The sequence below is a fragment of the Mytilus galloprovincialis genome, chromosome 8, assembly GCF_965363235.1.
Source record: "Mytilus galloprovincialis chromosome 8, xbMytGall1.hap1.1, whole genome shotgun sequence".
Lineage (NCBI taxonomy): Eukaryota > Metazoa > Mollusca > Bivalvia > Mytilida > Mytilidae > Mytilus > Mytilus galloprovincialis.
The window spans coordinates 81,830,430-81,848,890 of NC_134845.1; the positions used below are offsets into that span (position 1 = coordinate 81,830,430).

General features: G+C 33.5%; 1 protein-coding gene across 2 annotated transcripts; it reads left to right on the forward strand.

Moving 5' to 3' along the window:
- Positions 1-29: 29 nt before the first annotated feature.
- LOC143042666 (uncharacterized) lies at positions 30-17,845 on the forward strand. 2 transcript variants are annotated; one of them, XR_012968077.1, is made up of 7 exons: positions 30-195; positions 11,754-11,898; positions 12,960-13,187; positions 14,208-14,404; positions 16,404-16,626; positions 17,355-17,509; positions 17,787-17,845. XR_012968077.1 is itself a non-coding variant. In XM_076215087.1 (6 exons), the coding sequence occupies exons 1-5, from the start codon at positions 138-140 to the stop codon at positions 16,595-16,597; spliced, it is 822 nt and encodes a 273-aa protein (XP_076071202.1). In that variant the 5' UTR covers positions 30-137; the 3' UTR covers positions 16,598-16,626; positions 17,355-17,845. The 2 variants fall into 2 exon arrangements, 1 of the variants encoding a protein (XP_076071202.1); XM_076215087.1 differs by having other exon boundaries at positions 17,355-17,845.
- The last annotated feature ends 616 nt before the right edge of the window (positions 17,846-18,461 follow it).

The window sequence follows — 18,461 nt, forward strand, 5'->3', positions numbered from 1 at the left end:
CAAGATTAAACTAGGACATTTTACCCTTGTTTACATTTCAACATCAGATAAAACTGGTAACCAATACGGACATTTTCACACCAATAAGCTGATAAAGAAAACAAAACTAATCCCGGCGCGAAACTAAATTTCCAAAGATGAAACAAGGTGTCTTTGATAAAGTGATTTTATTTGTATTATTTAACAACATTAAAGGTAGGTATTTGTTAAAGTTAGGTACTTGTTATTAAGCTATTTTTGTGTAAGATAAAAATAAATTGATAAATTGAAAATGTAAACAAGTGGTTAAGTGAACGAAAAAATACACATGTGTCCACTGTAATAATGCGCTACAAGGCTTTCCTAATCAGACTCTGGCTGGTTCATTTTTTGAAAGTTATGCATTACCTACTTGTCATTTTAATCCAAATAGCATAGAAAATGTAGTTTATGCGGTATGGGCTTTGCTTATTGTTGAAGACCGTACGGTGACCTATAGTTGTTAATGTCTGTGTCATTTTGGTCTTATGTGGATAGTTGTCTCATTGGCAATCATACAACATCTTCTTTTTTGTACACTGAATAACTGCATCAAATTTTTTATGTTATTTCGAATAGACTGACAAGATAAAACAGTTATTTCTTATTGTTTAATTCTAAATTCCATTTTAAATCGGCTTAGTTCATGAAAAACGTTGATGACGTCATGGTCACAGGACACAATTGTGTCTATGATATGATAAACAAAACGACGTCTGCCAATCATAAGACGCGTAAATTCAACATCAAATTATAAAGAAACGAACGTCTCAACTCCAACAGACAAAGTTAACTTTGAATGTAATTGGCCTGTTTAGGTAATTGTTGCTTACATGGCTTGTCAACAGATTTTAAACATCATTGACTTTCAAATATTTGATTACGAGCATAGTTTAAACATATTTATTTATAGTGGATTGGGAAACCAGTTTCGCAACTTATATTAATCCCTTTCCACTTTGCGGGTGCGAGTGCATACATGTACAGCATACATGATGAAATAAAATTGAGACGAATAAAATGTATAACGTTTTGTTATCCTTTTTTTTTTTTTTAACTTATGCGGTTTTATTCTAGACCAAGCAAAAAAAAACATCAACAAACAAACCCAGTCAAATCAATGTTTTGAAAAAATCAAAACATCTAACGTTTCTTGGTGGCGTATGATTACCTTTTACAAACATTCAGTACGAGTTGGGATACTGAAGCTTCTATAATTTCGACATCTCTCTTTTCGATATTACCACTACAAAAGTCAAAAAGTCTGAAAAGACCAGTTTTTTTGTTTATTTGCATGAACTTTTACTCGACATTCTCCAAAAGTTTGACTTATTTCTTAATTTTTCTTGACAAATTCTCATTTAAATCAAATTTGTATGAAATTTACTCGAAATATTCTTGACATTCTGAATATGGTCTTAAAATTTCTTGACAAATTCTTGACATTTAATTACTGTCTTGAAATTTCTCATTATATTCTCGACATTCTTATTTTTTTCTCAGTATGGCTTGACATATTCTGAACATTTTGAATTGTGTCTTAAATTTACTTGACAGTTCTGAGTTTTACAAATCATGACCAATATTCATGATATAACTTTAATCTTTATTTCTCTTTACATAATATACTGTTGTTTTAAGTTAACCTACTTACATGTAAAATAATTGAAAAATTGGGTATCTAAATATTTTTACAAAATTTAATGCAAATATGGCTATGAAATCTGATGTATAAAATAATTTAAATGTGAGTGTGTTGATATAAAACAATTTAAATGTGGGTTTTAAAAACAAATCAAATTTTGATTCCTAAATCTATTAATTAAACGATTAAAAACAATCATACTGTATACATATTTCATTCTACTTTCATATTATTCAATGTTAATATGGTACATAATTATTGCATAAAAATGTGGTTTATATAAATGGCAAATTATTATGATATACAAAGCATTCATTTAACAGAAGAAAAAAGTGTGTAATGTCATCTGTTGGAACATATATTAAGTATTACACATAGACAGGATGTTCCCATAAAATTAAGGTATTCCACACCCAAAATACACGCAACTGTCAAATAGAAATTACTGATTTACCTGTAGGCAGCCATACAACTTATCAGTTGACCACTCAAAAGATTTAAAGAAAATTATTATCTACTCCAGGAATAATATTTCAAAAAAAGGTATTCAGAAATCATTGGTCTTATGAAATGAATCTTAAACAGACATGCTCAATATAGATCCAAACATTTTTTTTTTCTTTTCAGGAAGTTATCACATTTTTTTGTTTGTTAAAAAAACTATAAAATTCAACACTCAAATTTGAATAAAAATGTTTTTTTGTTGTTCTAAAAATGAATAAGATTTTTGAATCAAGATGAGAACAAATTATTTGACCTACACGAAAACCCTCCTCTTTTTTGGCCACTCAAACCCAAAAGATGATTTGTTGTGTCCAAAAGAGACACATGGTCACATTTTAAAACTGCTTTCAAGACACCTATTTTAGTAAAGCAAATTTGACTGGCAGTTTTGCGATTGGCAAAAATCTAAATGCTGTTTGTCAGTTACTTCGACTTATATTCCAAGTGAAAACAATTAATTAGATGTTTAATAAAAATAAATCAAAATTAAACTACATGGGGGATTATTCAGGGTATTCCAACTTTGGTGCACAAACAAGGTATCTTACTTTACCAAATTTATCCTTGATTCTTCAAATTGTAGTTTAGCCATACGAAAAAGGAGTATATAACAGCAATATAATGTCATAAACAGTGCAAAATGAGTCTGTACACATTTCAGGCGAAATTTATACTGTTGAGATAGTGTCAAGACATACTTAAGACTGTCAAGAATGTGTCGAGACATATTCAGTCATTATTTAGAACATCAAGAATATGTCAAGACATATTCAGACATTATTAAGAATGTCAAGAATATGTCAAGACAGATCGAGACAAATTAAAGACAGTCAAGAATTGGTCGAGACTAATCCAGACTCTTGTCAGATGAAACAGGAAGTGTCGAGAAATTTTAAGACAATGTTCATACTGTCAAGACCTTTGTCAAGAAAAATCAAGAAGCTTATAAGATAAATTATGTCAAGATTTTTTTTTAAATTATTCGGACAAATTAAGAATGTCGAGTAAAAGTTCATGCAAATTCAGACAAAAACTGGTCTTTTCAGACTTTTTGACTTTTGTAGTGTACTGTTCTAAATGCGTGACGTATCGGCCCTTTAAGGAAAATTTCGAAGTTGAAAATGATTTCAAAGTCATCAATGACCAAGATATATTAACACTTTTGTAAAATCCCGATCATAGAATCACACACTGCCAATGGAAAATAAGGAGAAGGGATACCATTGACAGGATTGAAATAAAATATTAAAAGAATAGAGATATCGAAGACGAGTATCATTATATTTTTGTTTGCCCGGCTTTTTGAACTTTGCTGTTCAACTTTGTACTTGATGTGGCTTTCGAACTTTTGTATCTGAGCGTCACTAGTTAATCCTGTGTGGACAAAACGTAAAATCACAAAATTACTGAACTCAGAGGAAAAACTAATCGGCAAGTCCATAGTCACATGGCAAAATCAAATTACAAAACACAACAAAAACGAATGGACAAGAAGTGTCATATTCCTGACTTCGTACAGGCATTTTCAAATGTAGAAATGGTGGACTAAACCTGGTTTTATAGAGCTAAACCTCTCACTTTGATGGCAGTCTCATCAAATTCCGTTATATTCATAATGACGCGTGAACTAAACAGACATAATAAATAAAAGGGAACAATTTTACAGAACACAAAAACATATATCTACAAACACATTCATTGATTCGAGTGTCTGACGTCAGACAATTTTATTCGTCACATATATTTGTCGTTAAATGTATAAACAAACGATCTAAAAACTTCACATGGGCAATGTAAGAATACAGGATTAAAAATCAAAATTATGTAAGAATTAATTTCAGAAATAGACCCTGGTCCATCATCTTTCTACTCAGACATTGATGACGTTTTACAAAGTCTGAGTAGGAGCTGCATATCGCATAAGTTGGGAAATATATATCCCATATGCAAGTGAAGTTGGTATATTGCTACTAAGGTGGCGGGAAATTTATAATTTCTTCAAAATTTAAATTGTCTAGTCTCATAGATTCTGGTACTAAGATGACTGTGTAAGTCAAATTCGAGATATGAGTCTAAAAATGAGGCGGCGGAAACCGTTTCTGTTGTTTCTTTTTTTTTCACAAGTGTCTGCAGGAAAATAAGAAGAGGTCGACAAGAAGAGGCGCACTGTTTGTTACCATAGGAATGCCGACAATTTGTTGGAATAGTCTACCTCCAAACTCAACAAATATGTTGTCGATAATAAACTCCAGCATATACTCAGCACTTGTTCTTCTGGGTAGGATGTTTTACCTTTTTGTTTAGTCTCCGAAAACGGAATTTGGTCGATCGTTCACACAGTTTTAACTTGTGAATGCGACGTTTTATCAGAGACATGATAGTTTAAACCCATTCTGACAAAGTGTCAAGTTCAACGTCCTCTCGCTTAGCCCATGCTCTGACGTAGTCCTAAATGGAATCCATAATTATTTTGAAGTTATGGTTCCAATTGATGTGTTGGGGGTTCTCTAAACTTAGAATCATAAGAAATCACATTTCGGAGATTTTCATGTTGAATTATGTTTAGAACCCCAATTATAACATGCCCAGAGTGGCTGTAACTATAAGGCGAATGGTTTTCAGGTATTGTTCTAATTCAAGGTCTTGCAATGCTTGTTTATAGTTAAATATCTTAGATGCAATGGTTTTAGTGTAACTGTAGTATACAATAGGAACAGACTTATTTTGAAAACAAATAGGAATTCTAGATGTTACCTCCTTGTGATGTAGAACGTTCCAGATGTTGATTGCATCAATTCCTCTATTGGAAAAGTCAATAGGGAGGAATTTCCTCTTTTCCTCATGTAAAGGTTCCGATCTTTCTGTTTTGAAAAGACGGAAAAGAGGTACATCACAAATGATACTGACTAGTCTGTACATTGAAGAAATGTATTGGTGCCTCCTTTGTCAAGTGCATAATCTCTCAAACGTTTTGGAAAATTAACTGGCAGTGAAAAGAGAATAGTTCTAATGTAATGTAACCCTAATGGATGATGAAGATGTGTGTGAAAGAAGGCCATCAAAGCTTCCAGAGGGTATTTAGATTTGGAAGACCTTTTTACATTAGGCAGATGGTAATGTTTTTGCCCAAAGCTACGTTGTTGTCGTAAGGTATTATTAGATAAACTCATTATATTAACATCACTGAAGGCAGGACTTGACAAATTACCTTGATATTATAATCGAAACCATATGGCATTGCAGTCCCTAATTCCCTCATTCAGAAATTTTCCTTATCTTTGCAAAAAGGAGTACTTAGTACAGAGCTATTTGTGTGGTGATACATTTTCTCGATGATGCGTACTTTCATAGATAAAGAAGGATCATGGTCCAGTTGATTAAAATGGTTATAAAGAACCCTAAATTGCGGATCTTTATAATCAGACCGGTGTTGATTCATTCTTTTACGCAAAGTTTGACAAGTTTCACCAACACAAAGTACATTCGTTTCCGTACACGACATTGTCCGTGGAACAGTCCAGAGGCTCGAAAGATTAAGTATAATGTGTTTTAGATGTTAAATTACTAGTAAAATCAGGAGTCGTGATTAACATGTCACAGGTCTTTCACGTGCTCTTTTTTTTTCCTTTTTTATGTTTACAAGAAGAAATGATAGGTGTTGATTCACTTGTAGCAGGTGCCTTTAAAAAGTCGAAAATATTGACGCAACATGGCTTTAATTTATGAAAAGTATCTGCATTTTAAAATAGTAATTACCTTCTGGCTGAACATAAGTCAAATCAGGGGTATCCCGAGGGATATGACATGGAATACACATATCATATGCTATAGTGTTTCGTGCAGCAAAAGAGGACCTTGGTAACCCGGGCGACGTCCCAGTAGGTTTGTTCTTTGTATTATTTGTATTCATCATGCATAAAGCTACTAGGTTAATGATGCCTTCGTGGATAATCCACCAGTAGTAATGTTTCCTCTAGGAAGAAACTTGACATCGACTTGGTTGTAGTTAAAAGTAAAATCACAAAAATACTGAACTCAGAGAAAAATCTAGTCGGACAGTCCATTGTCACATGGCAAAATCAAATGTCAAAACACATATTTTTGTCCATCTTGTTATGATATTGTAATTATTGTATTTATTTATGTTGACCTGATTTGTGTTTTGTGGCCTGATAGTTGTTTACAGAATAATCTTAGAACTGTGCAGTTTAGAAATCACTGGAACAATTACAGAATGATTGGAACTTTCCCGAATGATCCTAATAAAAGATGCGTTATATAAACTTCTACATTTTACTAGAAACTTCCGTTGTAACTTTCTAGGACGTTCCATTCTAGAGTGTTCTAGTATTTTCCGTTACAACTATATATTATATAGACACTAAAAAAACACACTCTTAGACTTAGACATACATTTTGTAGATAGACATTAATATTCATAACATTTGAATTGACACTTTTATTCTACAATAGTTATCAAAGGTACCAGGATTATAATTTAGTACGCCAGACGCGCGTTTCGTCTACATAAGACTCATCAGTGACGCTCATATCAAAATATTTATTAAGCAAACAAGTAAAAAGTTGAAGAGCATTGAGGATCCAAAATTCCAAAAAGTTGTGCCAAATACGGCTAAGGTAATCTATGCCTGGGATAAGAAAATCCTTAGTTTTTCGAAAAATTCAAAGTTTTGTTAACAGGAAATTTGTAAAAATGAACACATTATTGATATTGATGTCAACACCGAAGTGTTGACTACTGGGCTGGTGATACCCTCGAGGACGAAACGTCCACCAGCAGTGGCATCGACCCAGTGGTGTAAATAGTTATCAAAGGTACAAGGATTATAATTTAGTACGCCAGACGGGCGTTTCGTCTACATAAGACACTTCAGTGACGCTCATATCAAAATATTTATTAAGCCAAACAAGTAAAAAATTGAAGAGCATTGAGGATCCAAAATTCCAAAAAGTTGTGCCAAATACGGCTAAGGTAATTTATGCCTTGGATAAGAAAATCCTTAGTTTTTCGAAAAATTCAAAGTTTTGTTAACAGGAAATTTGTAAAAATGACCACATTAATGATATTCATGTCAACACCGAAGTGTTGACTACTGAGCTGGTGATACCCTCGGGGACGAAACGTCAACCAGCAGTGGCATCGACCCAGTGGTCTAAATAGTTATCAAAGGTATCAGGATTATAATTTAGTACGCCAAACGCGCGTTTCGTCTACATAAGACTCATCAGTGACGCTCATATCAAAATATTTATTAAGCCAAACAAGTAAAAAGTTGAAGAGCATTGAGGATCCAAAATTCCAAAAAGTTGTGCCAAATACGGCTAAGGTAATCTATGCCTGGGATAAGAAAATCCTTAGTTTTTCGAAAAATTCAAAGTTTTGTTAACAGGAAATTTGTAAAAATGACCTCATTATTGATATTCATGTCAACACCGAAGTGTTGACTACTGGGCTGGTGATACCCGCGGGGACGTAACGTCCACCAGCAGTGGCATCGACCCAGTGGTGTAAATAGTTATCAGGTACCAGGATTATAATTTAGTACGCCAGACGCGCGTTACAAACAACATCATACTGGATTGTGACCGTAGTAGTGAATGTAATATTCAGATTGATTCCGAAAGATATCCGGATACAGACAAAGATAAAAGATTGGACTCATATGTTGACAGTTAAGTTGACAGTAATATTTGTGTTATACTTCTTGTAAACTTTTGTATAATAAATATTGTTAAATTTTATTATTGATTTGTGTCTTTTGTTGGCTACAATTTAAAGGTAATTTTTGGTAGTAACAATCTGATGAGTTAAGCCTTTTTGAACTGATTTTTATAGTTCGTTCTTATGTTGTACTGTTATACCACTGTCCCAGGTTAGGGGAGGGTTGGGATCCCGCTAACATGTTTAACCCCGCCACATTATTTATGTATGTGCCTGTCCCAAGTCAGGAGCTTGTAATTCAGTGGTTGTCGTTTGTTTATGTGTTACATATTTGTTTTTCGTTCATTTTTTTACATAAATAAGGCCGTTAGTTTTTCTCGTTTGAATTGTTTTACATTGTCTTATCGGGCCTCTTATAGCTCACTATGCGGTATGAGTTTTGCTCATTGTTGAAGGCCGTACGGTGACCTATAGTTGTTAATGTTTGTGTCATTTTGGTCTTTTGTGGATAGTTGTTTCATTGACAATCATACCACATCTTCTTTTTTATAACATCTAAAACGAATGGACAAGAGCTGTCATATTCCTGACTTGGTACAGGCATTTTCAAATGTAGACATTGGAATGCCCAAACTTTGGAGGTAAGTCCGTCTCAGGGAGTCGCTTTACTGATAGAAGGCCTCCATGGGAGGGAGTGTGTTACCACTGTCTTAAGCATAAAAATGTTAAAAAGGACTGTCTAGATTTACAGGGGAAGGATAAAACTATGACCTCCACAATTCAGTCGAAAATAACTGCAACAGGACTATTAAACTCAAACGGGACTACTGAGGAAGCCGGAAGGAGTCCACACAAATGAAGTTAGGCCTCTCGGTAGTTGAGTCTGTACCCCAAGGCAAAGTAGCCGAGATAGCGGTAGTGGGATCAGGGGTAGATGCCAGGGACAGACAGGGAACAGAGAACCCAGTGTGTCGTTGAAGGTCAGAGAAGAGATTGAGTCCGAGCAGTGCTCCGATTCTGACAAAGAGGCAACTCCTTCATACAAATTGGACTGCTTCGTATTAAAATGTCCTGCGAACATATTGAGGCATGGTGCACTGGAGTTGAACCACATCCTTCTCCAAGATGGGTATTTGTTGGTGGAGAAAATCGTCAAAAGGGACACAGGCCTTGCCGGGTACTCTTTACTGAATATTCATAAGCTAATCAAGGTTGATTAGGACAGAAGGTTAATAAAGGACACAGACAGTGGTTGTTGGAAAATAAGGGTCAACCAGGGGTATTCCTTGATGATGGATACCCCAGCCATACCATTAGTAGAGAAATGTGAGGTGCCCTAAGGCAATATAGTTCCTTCAGCATTGCTTAAGGGGGACCAGGAGGGTCCAGTAGCCAATATTATGAGGGGATCCAAATGAGCTATCTTAGCAATTGAGACTACTTTGGCAAGTGACGAGAAGGCCCAACGAGAAGGGTTTGAACGCCACATCAGAAGGTAAGGCAGATACCACATTGCCATTAGTAGAACAGGCTAGGGATGAGGAGGTAGTCACTGTTTGTCAGCAATATCAGGGGCCTACTCCTGTTGTAGATAGAGGAATAACTGACAATACTGAAAAAGGTCATACATCCATCACTTTTGTTGACCCTTCCGCAACTGGAGAAAATTGACAGAAATGCAACAGGGTCCTCAACGGAAGCAATTAACAGAAAAACAACACCAGGAAACAACCGGCCAATCAACAAAGGAGCAGTCTTCAGTGTAGAATATTTATGTGACAAGGAATCTGCATCTGTTATCCAGAAGATCCTAGTTTAATTTTAGGGTCACTTTTTAGAGCAGATTATGTAGGCACTAATCATTTTAATCTGCAGCCGCCCCCAGTAGACAATGGGACGCCAGTCTTTTGGGTGAGCTCAGTTAGATCGGGTTACAACAGAAGACAGTGGGACCCTGGAATTCCCTGCCGTAACAAAGATATAAATACAGTGCAAGTGAGGAAAAAATTAGAACAAACTCTTCACGACGGAGAATGAATTAGCACAACCTCCTGGGTCCAACTATGTAGAGGACATTCAGCCACTAAGTGGACTGGTCTTAGTTTGTATAAAGACAGGGAAGAGTTGGTATACGATCCAGAGAAGAACCATTCACAGTTATCTGGGTTCCCAATTTATTGAGAACCCATTGCACTAAATGTTAATGTATCAGAAGACACATGGATACAAAGGGTCTGTTTGGAGGGGATAGGCTCAATACTTTTTTTTAAATTGTTAGGGGGATAGGAATATACTTTTTAAATTGATGCATATTTCTCTAAATTTGGTATGATTTCCGTATTTTGTTAATTTTGGGCGAAAACCACAGGGTCCACCTCAGTGGAGGTGGCCTTATCAATAAAATTGGGGGGAGTGTAGTATTCGGAGGGTTAGTTTTAGGTCATCAGACAGACCATCTAGGGATGTCCGAATAACTACCCAGAAATCATCCTCTTCCAGTTGAAACTAATGGCTATACAAACACCTATTCACACAAGAAGAGCAATCGGCCGTTCCTGACTGCAGTAACTACCATTCAAGGTAGCTATCGGTATAGAGATATACTCGGGATCACAACATTGGCGCTGCGAGCAGGGTATTAAGTTTTAAATCTTGTGCCTTTTATGAGCTATTATTCGATTGTTCCATTGTTTAATGTGTTCTCCTATTTATTTGTATTGTAGTCCGATGATGGTGTGTTTAAATGTTTAAAGCGGGAGGTTTGTTATGCCACAAAACCAGGTTTAACCCACCAATTTTGTCTTTAAAAAAATGTCCTGTACCAATTCAGGAATATGGCCATTGTTAAATTATAGTTCGTTTCTATGTGTGTTTCATTTTAACGTTGTGTTTCTTTTGTGTCGTTTGTTTCCTTTTATATTTGAGTGTGAATTCACATTATTATAAGACGTGTAACGGTACTTTTCTATCCCAAATTCATGTATTCAGTTTTGATGTTATATTTGTTATTCTCATCGGATTTTGTCTAATGGTTAGATTGTTTCTGTGTGAGTTTCATTTCAATGTGGTGTCGTTGTTTTTTATATTTACTGTGTTTCTCGCAGTTTTAGTTTGTAACCCGAATTTGTTTTTTTTTTTTCTATCGATTTATGAGTTTTGCACAGCGATACACTACTGTTGCCTTTATTTTGCAAGATGACAAAAGTTGATTTATTCTAAATGTACTAATACCCAGACATAACATTATCAAATTTAAAACACTGGTGTTATTCCCAAAAAACAAAAGACTCTCAGAAACCTTGCAATTGTATACGATGTATTAATAGTAAACTCACTCCTTCTCTACAACCATTATTTATCATATTTATACACAAAAAGTAATTTTTTATACAATTTAACTTAAAGATGTTCGCTTCTCTGTTTAAAAATAACAAGCTTTTTAAAAGACTGTTATAAATTGATTGTATATAAATAAAGAAAATAAAAAAAACAGAAAAAGATGGAGGGTTTGTGTGCTTGATTTCGAGATATAAGCCATTACACATTTTTGGGAAAATAATTCTGTCTAGATTTTTCTTTCACTTGACAATGGCACCTTTTTTGTTTTATAACTATGAAAAATAACAAGGATTTCATAAGATTCTGATATAAGGCCCATAAACCATAGGATTCCGAAAATCTGGCAAAAATTCAAAAATAGAGGAGTAAACACACTTAACCAGTTGACTGTTTAAGTACATATATATGTATATATATTCTTTTATATGTTATCTCAACCGAAATTTTATGCATTTTGATTTTTATGTACATTATTTTGTATCTTCTCTGTAGCTGCACTTTCATAGTTTTGTGAGAATAAACTATATATCTATCTAATTATTGACTGCATTTTTTTCATTTTAGCCGAATTGTGTGAGGATTACTCGTTAGCAGGAATAGATGCACCAGTTGTTTGCGATAACTCATTTGCTAATGAATGTTGTCAAATGAATAACAGATGGTATTGTGTCTATGACGTTACAGACCACAACTGTGAAGCTGTTGGACAGTAAGTATTTTTCTAGATATATAAGCAATGCGAAGAATGAAAATAGGAAAATGTTAAATCACGAAACAATACTGAACTCCGAGGAAAATTCAAAACGAAAAGTCCCTAATCAAAACGGGAATGTGTTCATCCATCTAAATCATCTGAGATGTAATCAATGGTTCGTACATGTAGATGATGTGTTGATCTTTCATGTCTCTGTTCCTTTTTTTTTCTTGTGTTTACATGAACATGGCAGAGTCAATATAACTAGAGGTTCGCAAGAGCCTGTGCCACTGACCGTATCTACTGTGGTTTTTGAAATTATCTAAAATTAGGTTAAATCATAGAGATATCCTTAAAATGATGGAGACCAGTTTTGGTTTAATTTAGTCCAGTAGTTAAATAAAAAGATTTAAAAAAAATACCATTAAATTGTAGAAAATAACTGTAAAAGACAATATATCCTATAAGATGTGAATTTCCAATTGGTCATGTTGGCTTATTTTTAAATCTTTATTTGCTTGTTATTTTTCTTGCTTACAGTGTATCTCAATCTATATAATGTATTGAAGATATCTAACAAAATTTAAAAAAAACTTTCTTTCGTTCCAAAGCTTATTTCACCCAGGTCCTGTATAGTGCCGAAAATGCCTTTCAATTATCTTATTAAAAACCCTTCTTAAATCTTGGACAGGTCTACGCCTTACCCTAATTTACCTGCAGGATGTGGGTGGCATTTACTACTTCCTTTGACGTATCAAAAGCGAAAAACGCATTCCGTGATTATTAAATAACGCTACACAAATTATTTGGTCAGCGGTTTTATTATATTTGATGTGTTTTTCTTCAGTTTTAGTTTGCAACCCGAATTGTGTTTTTCTCAATCGATTAATAAATTTCGGACAACGGTATACTACTGTTGTCTTTATATATGACTGTTTGTTGCCATTACGTCACATTGCACACGTTGAATTACCGCTATTATTTTGTTAATGTACGACTGAATACAATTAGTTTGATCTCCTACGGATTAGCTGAATTTGACATGAGTAAGGGTTAATATATATTATTTTCGTCAGAGGAAGCCGGACTGTACTATCCACAAATCGTCCTACAGGAAGCAAGACTACAACAACTTCAAATCGTCCTACAGGAAGCTCGACAATAACAATTGCATATCGTGCTACAAGAGGTGTGTCGTCAACTTCTCAAAGATATTTTACCTATAGACCATTCACAGCTTCTCCAAAGCAGACAACGTATGATTACATTGCTCAGGATTTTCCAAACACCAGTAAACCCTCACAGTAAGTACATATGCATATGTATAGGTTGCATTTCTGTAAATATTGATAATGCAATATCCCATAGGAACTCCTTTTACGACTTAAATTGTACCACTTTTACTATGAAGTTTTCAACCGACCCTCATACATCTATATCAACATTGTAACATATGCAAAGAATATATCAATCAACCCAGTCCTTTATCATATATTTTTTTTTTGTTAAAAAATGGTGGGAGTTAAATGAAGTGATATCTTTTAATCCCTTGCAAATGCATTTAATGAAAATTATAAAATATTTTCGATAATAGAATAAATATTGTCGATGAAAAATATTAAACTCTCATTTTATTAAAATTTAAAACTAAGCTAGGATAGGGATTTAATTTGAGCTTTTAATAAATGATTTGTTCTTCCTCTTTATGTTATATAATTTAAATTTAGTGTGAAGTTTGCAAAATAAAGTCGAATCAATCTTGTTTTTGTTGGTCAAATAAAAGTAGCTAATGCAATTCGAACAGATATAACAATTAAATCATGAAATTACATTCCTTGAATAATCAATAATCGAGATGAGCGAGCAACTGCAGCGTAATCAAACTTTGCATTATATACAGAACTATCTTGTATCTGATGTATGAAGTCAAAAGGAAAGTGCCTAGTATAATATGTTAATAGCGATTTGCGTAATAACGACTAAATGTTTGCAAACATTTTGAATAGATACGTAAAACAAAATTAATACAAAAAACATTGATAAATCTCTACGAGAAAAAAAAAATGTTCTAGTCATGGGCATTTCAATAAAAAATCAAATACAAATTTTAACAAAGTATGTATTTGATGCTTTTAGAAATGTAAACATGTTTCCGGTTAATAGATATCAGTAATGTTCGAAGGTCAACACACATGTCTTCGGATTATTCACAGATGACCTTGAACAAAAATAAGAATTTACGAGGTGTCTTGGTTCGGTTATATACAGTTCCAAGGCATACTGAAAATGCAAATAACAATATATTTTTTTTATTTGATTTACAGACACTTCATGACTGATATCAGTATTTTGGCAGCCATCGGGGCTGTGATTGTGCTAGTTGTAATCATAACTTTTATTGTTATGAAACATTCAAAAAGACGTGATCAACAAAGACGAAATGCCCTGTTCAATGCAGTCAATGAGCAAATAAGTAGGAATTCCGGACAGCACAGAGGAAATCCGGTATATACTGTAGGAGGTATGTTTCATGACAAAAGAAGATGTGTATTTATATGATTATGTACATATTTTCCTTGTTGAATAGTTTAACACTAGTCGTTTTGAGGGCCCTTTATATCTTGCTGTTCGTTGTCAGCGAAGGCTCCGTGTTGAACACGTGAAGTCCGTACTTTAACTTATAATGGTTTACTTTTAAATGTTGTGACTTAGATGAAGAGTTGTCTCATTAGCAGTTATACCACATCGTTATATATATATATATCTATAATTACATTTTATATAATAAAAGTTTGACGCAATTCTAATTTCAAAAAAAAAATATTTGTTCATGTATGAAGATAAAAATATTTTCAAATATTCTAAAAATAACAACATACATGCACTGTACATGTTTTGTAAGCCTATCAGTCTTACACAATTCAAATACAAAACAAAAGCTTTAATTGTCAATCTGCCTAAAATGTATGCAGTGGTGAAAACATAACAAACCCTCTTAAGTTTGCCTTAATTAATGTTTGAGTCGATAAATACCATGCAAATATAAACTAGAAAAAAACAATCAAAAGTATCTAACTACCTTTTTTTGCTTTTTTTTCTAACCGACCATTATCAACATATTTCTCGAATAACCAGACTCGCAGAAACAATAGACCTTCTACATGTATTTCTCTCGAATAACCAGACTCGCAGAAACAATAGAATTCTACATGTATTTCTCTCTAATAACCAGACTCGCAGAAACAATAGACCTTCTACATGTATTTCTCTCGAATAACCAGACTCGCAGAAACAATAGAATTCTACATGTGTTTCTCTCGAATAACCAAACTCGCAGAAACGATAGACCTTCTACATGTATTTTTCTCAAATAATCACACTCGCAGAAACAAAAGACCTTCTACGTGTATTTCTCTCTAATAACCAAACTCGCAGAAACAATAGACCTTCTACAAGTATTTCTCTCGAATAACCAAACTCGCAGAAACAGTATACCTTCTACATATATATCTCTCGAATAATCAGACTCGCAGAAACAATAGACCTTCTACATATATTTCTCTCAAATAATCAGACTCCCAGAAACAATAGACCTTCTACATGTATTTCTCTCGAATAACCAGACTTGCAGAAACAATAGAATTCTACATGTATTTCTCTCTAATAACCAAACTCGCAGAAACAATAGACCTTCTATATGTAGTTCTCTCGAATAACCAGACTCGCAGAAACAATAGACCTTCTACATGTATTTCTCTCGAATAACCAGACTTGCAGAAACAATAGAATTCTACATGTATTTCTCTCTAATAACCAAACTCGCAGAAACAATAGACCTTCTATATGTAGTTCTCTCGAATAACCAGACTCGCAGAAACAATAGACCTTCTACATGTATTTCTGTCGAATAATATTCAGAAGGAAAAAAAGATGATAGAATTAAGTATTCTATATTATACAATTACTGCATTTTAAACCACATTTTTACCGAAACAAAAGACAGTAATTGTTTTTCATTCCATATTCCGAGAGAAGTTTTGCCAAAGTTATAGATCTATACGTAAAAACACGCCAGGTTTTGCGCGGTGAATATACTTTGACTGCAGTTGAATGTGCTTATTTATTTAAAATCCAATTCATATAGCAATACATACTAAAGTTTAAGCAATATATAAAAAATAAGATGTGGTATGATTGCCAATGAGACAACTATCCACAAAAGACCAAAATGACACAGACATTAACAACTATAGGTCACCGTACGGCCGTCAACAATGAGCAAAGCCCATAACGCATAGTGAGCTATAAAAGGCCCCGATAAGATAATGTAAAACAATTCAAAGGAGAAAACTAACGGCCTTATTTATGTAAAAAAAACATAAACGAAAAACAAATATATAACACAATAGCAAACGACAACCACTGAATTACAGGCTCCTGAATATGGTAAGATAAAAGTTTTCTGCCATTGAAAGTTGAATCGTTGATAAACGTACTTATATGTTTTCTTTTATTGATAGTGAGAGAAACAGAGACCCAGGTTAACTGGACACACAATAATGTTAATGATAGTTTAGCTAACAACGAACATATTGCGCAAGGTTTTATGCAAAATGTTCAACCACCACCTTACTCACAATGTATTGCGTCTGACCAATCTAGTAAACAACTGTCTTCACCGACTGACTCTGCAGATCAACCATCGAATAGCTAAATAACTCCACCACCATTGTGATGATTTGGGTAAGGTTTATATAAAACAGTGGCAGAGGCAACATTGTGTCGAAAAGAGAAATAAGAAAATTGCATTTCGAAAAAAAAAATTATATTAAGCATGTTAAGGGAATCATCAACAAACACGACAGGAAATATTATTGATTAACCAACATGAATCCAAATAATATCCTTAAATATACTCTAACACTAAGGAATGATTTCGTATACCGCAGTTATGTTATTAAAAATGCAATTTACTGACAAAACTTGACTTAGCGAGATCATTGCATCAGTATAAATAATCTTGGGATACAGTTACATATGATTGATTTTCTTTAAATGTTACTTTTGCGTGTATGTCATTCAATGATCAAATAGAGAATGAAATGATAAGCAACTTTTTAGGTTTTAAAATATCACCTTAGAGAGAATCACAAATCTAGCGGATAATTCCATCATTCATCACGAAAATGTAACCCTTGTTAAATCGTTTAAATTGACGTCGACATAGCAGTTAGGAGTGATTTAGGTCTTTTGTTATCATTTGATTATCCAAGCATAAAATTCTAAAACTAACTACAGAGACATTCCACTAAGTTAATTATCCCGAATTTCTTTTCCAAAAGGACATTGAGGAAAGATACTAGTAGTGATATTTACCTAAAATGGTTAGCCATCTCTTTTTAAATGTAACTCGACATTTTTAAGAAAAAGAAAATTATAATATATTGGTTTGTTTTTTTTTTCTGTTTCAGAATTCGTAAGGTTGAACTATAGAATGAAAATTGGAGTTAGTACCAACAAGTCTTTTTGAGACGCACAATGAATAACTGGAATTCGAAATAACATTATGTTTTATAGTTAAATTATTGATTTGTTTTAAGTAAATTCATCATACAAATGTTTTAAGGTGGTACCTAACACTACAGGGAGATAACTCTGTAAAATCAGCTAAACGTTTTAATTACGTTGTGTTGTTTAGGGAATATTAAACTTCTCGACGATCAAAATAAGTGCTTGTCAAACTGCTATATAACCAGTGTAATTTTTCTGATAAAACGCTTTGTTCAAATTTTTTTTAATTTTTATATTTTTTTCAAAGGGTCAAAGTAAATACTTTGTCAAAATTTTATGAAAATTAAACGAGCCAAATAAATTTTAGTTAAGGTGTTGGGTACCACCTTAAGTCAGACAATGTTACTAGTTTTACTGATATGCATGAAAATAAATACTCATTTTGTTTAAATGTCTATTGTCATCTGATAGAAGCTGAAAGGGTCAAGATGTCAACACAGTTATTTTCATATGTGTTTCCAAAGTCACGAACCATATTCATGATTATTCATGTGGTTCATAAGTGTTTCTCATTTTTCTTAGATTAGACCGTTGGTTTTCTAGTCTGAATGGGTTTACACTAGTAATTTTTGGGGCTCTTGATGTTCGGTGTGAGTCCAGGCTTCTTGTTGAAGACCGAACTTTGATCTATAACGGTATACTTTTATAAATGTTGACTTCGATGGAGAGTTGACAGTTTGGCACTCAAACCACATCTTATATCTATTATATCATGTTTATTTATTATTTATTATTCGAATTGCATAGATAAGTGACGATTTGGAGCTCGATATTTTCATGCCATAGTTTGACATAATCACATGGTACAACATTGCAGTTTAACCTTTTGAAATCAAGTGCATATCATTGATAGATTATTTTACTATTGACATATACATTAAGTCACCTTTTATTTAAAGAACAAAACAACTGTAAGAGGAAAACACACAATCAGATAGGTTAAAATTGTAACATTTATCATTTTGCGACTACTATTGTCGATCTTTAAAAAAAAACTAAGTAAATGT

Excerpts from the sequence above, each read along its gene's own strand:
- LOC143042666 (XM_076215087.1), top strand. The coding sequence starts at position 138 with ATGAAACAAGGTGTCTTTGATAAAGTGATTTTATTTGTATTATTTAAC. Across the intron at positions 196-11,753 it reads ATTATTTAACAACATTAAAG|CCGAATTGTGTGAGGATTAC; the intron begins GTAGGTATTTGT and ends TTTTCATTTTAG. Across the intron at positions 13,188-14,207 it reads AACACCAGTAAACCCTCACA|ACACTTCATGACTGATATCA; the intron begins GTAAGTACATAT and ends TTTGATTTACAG.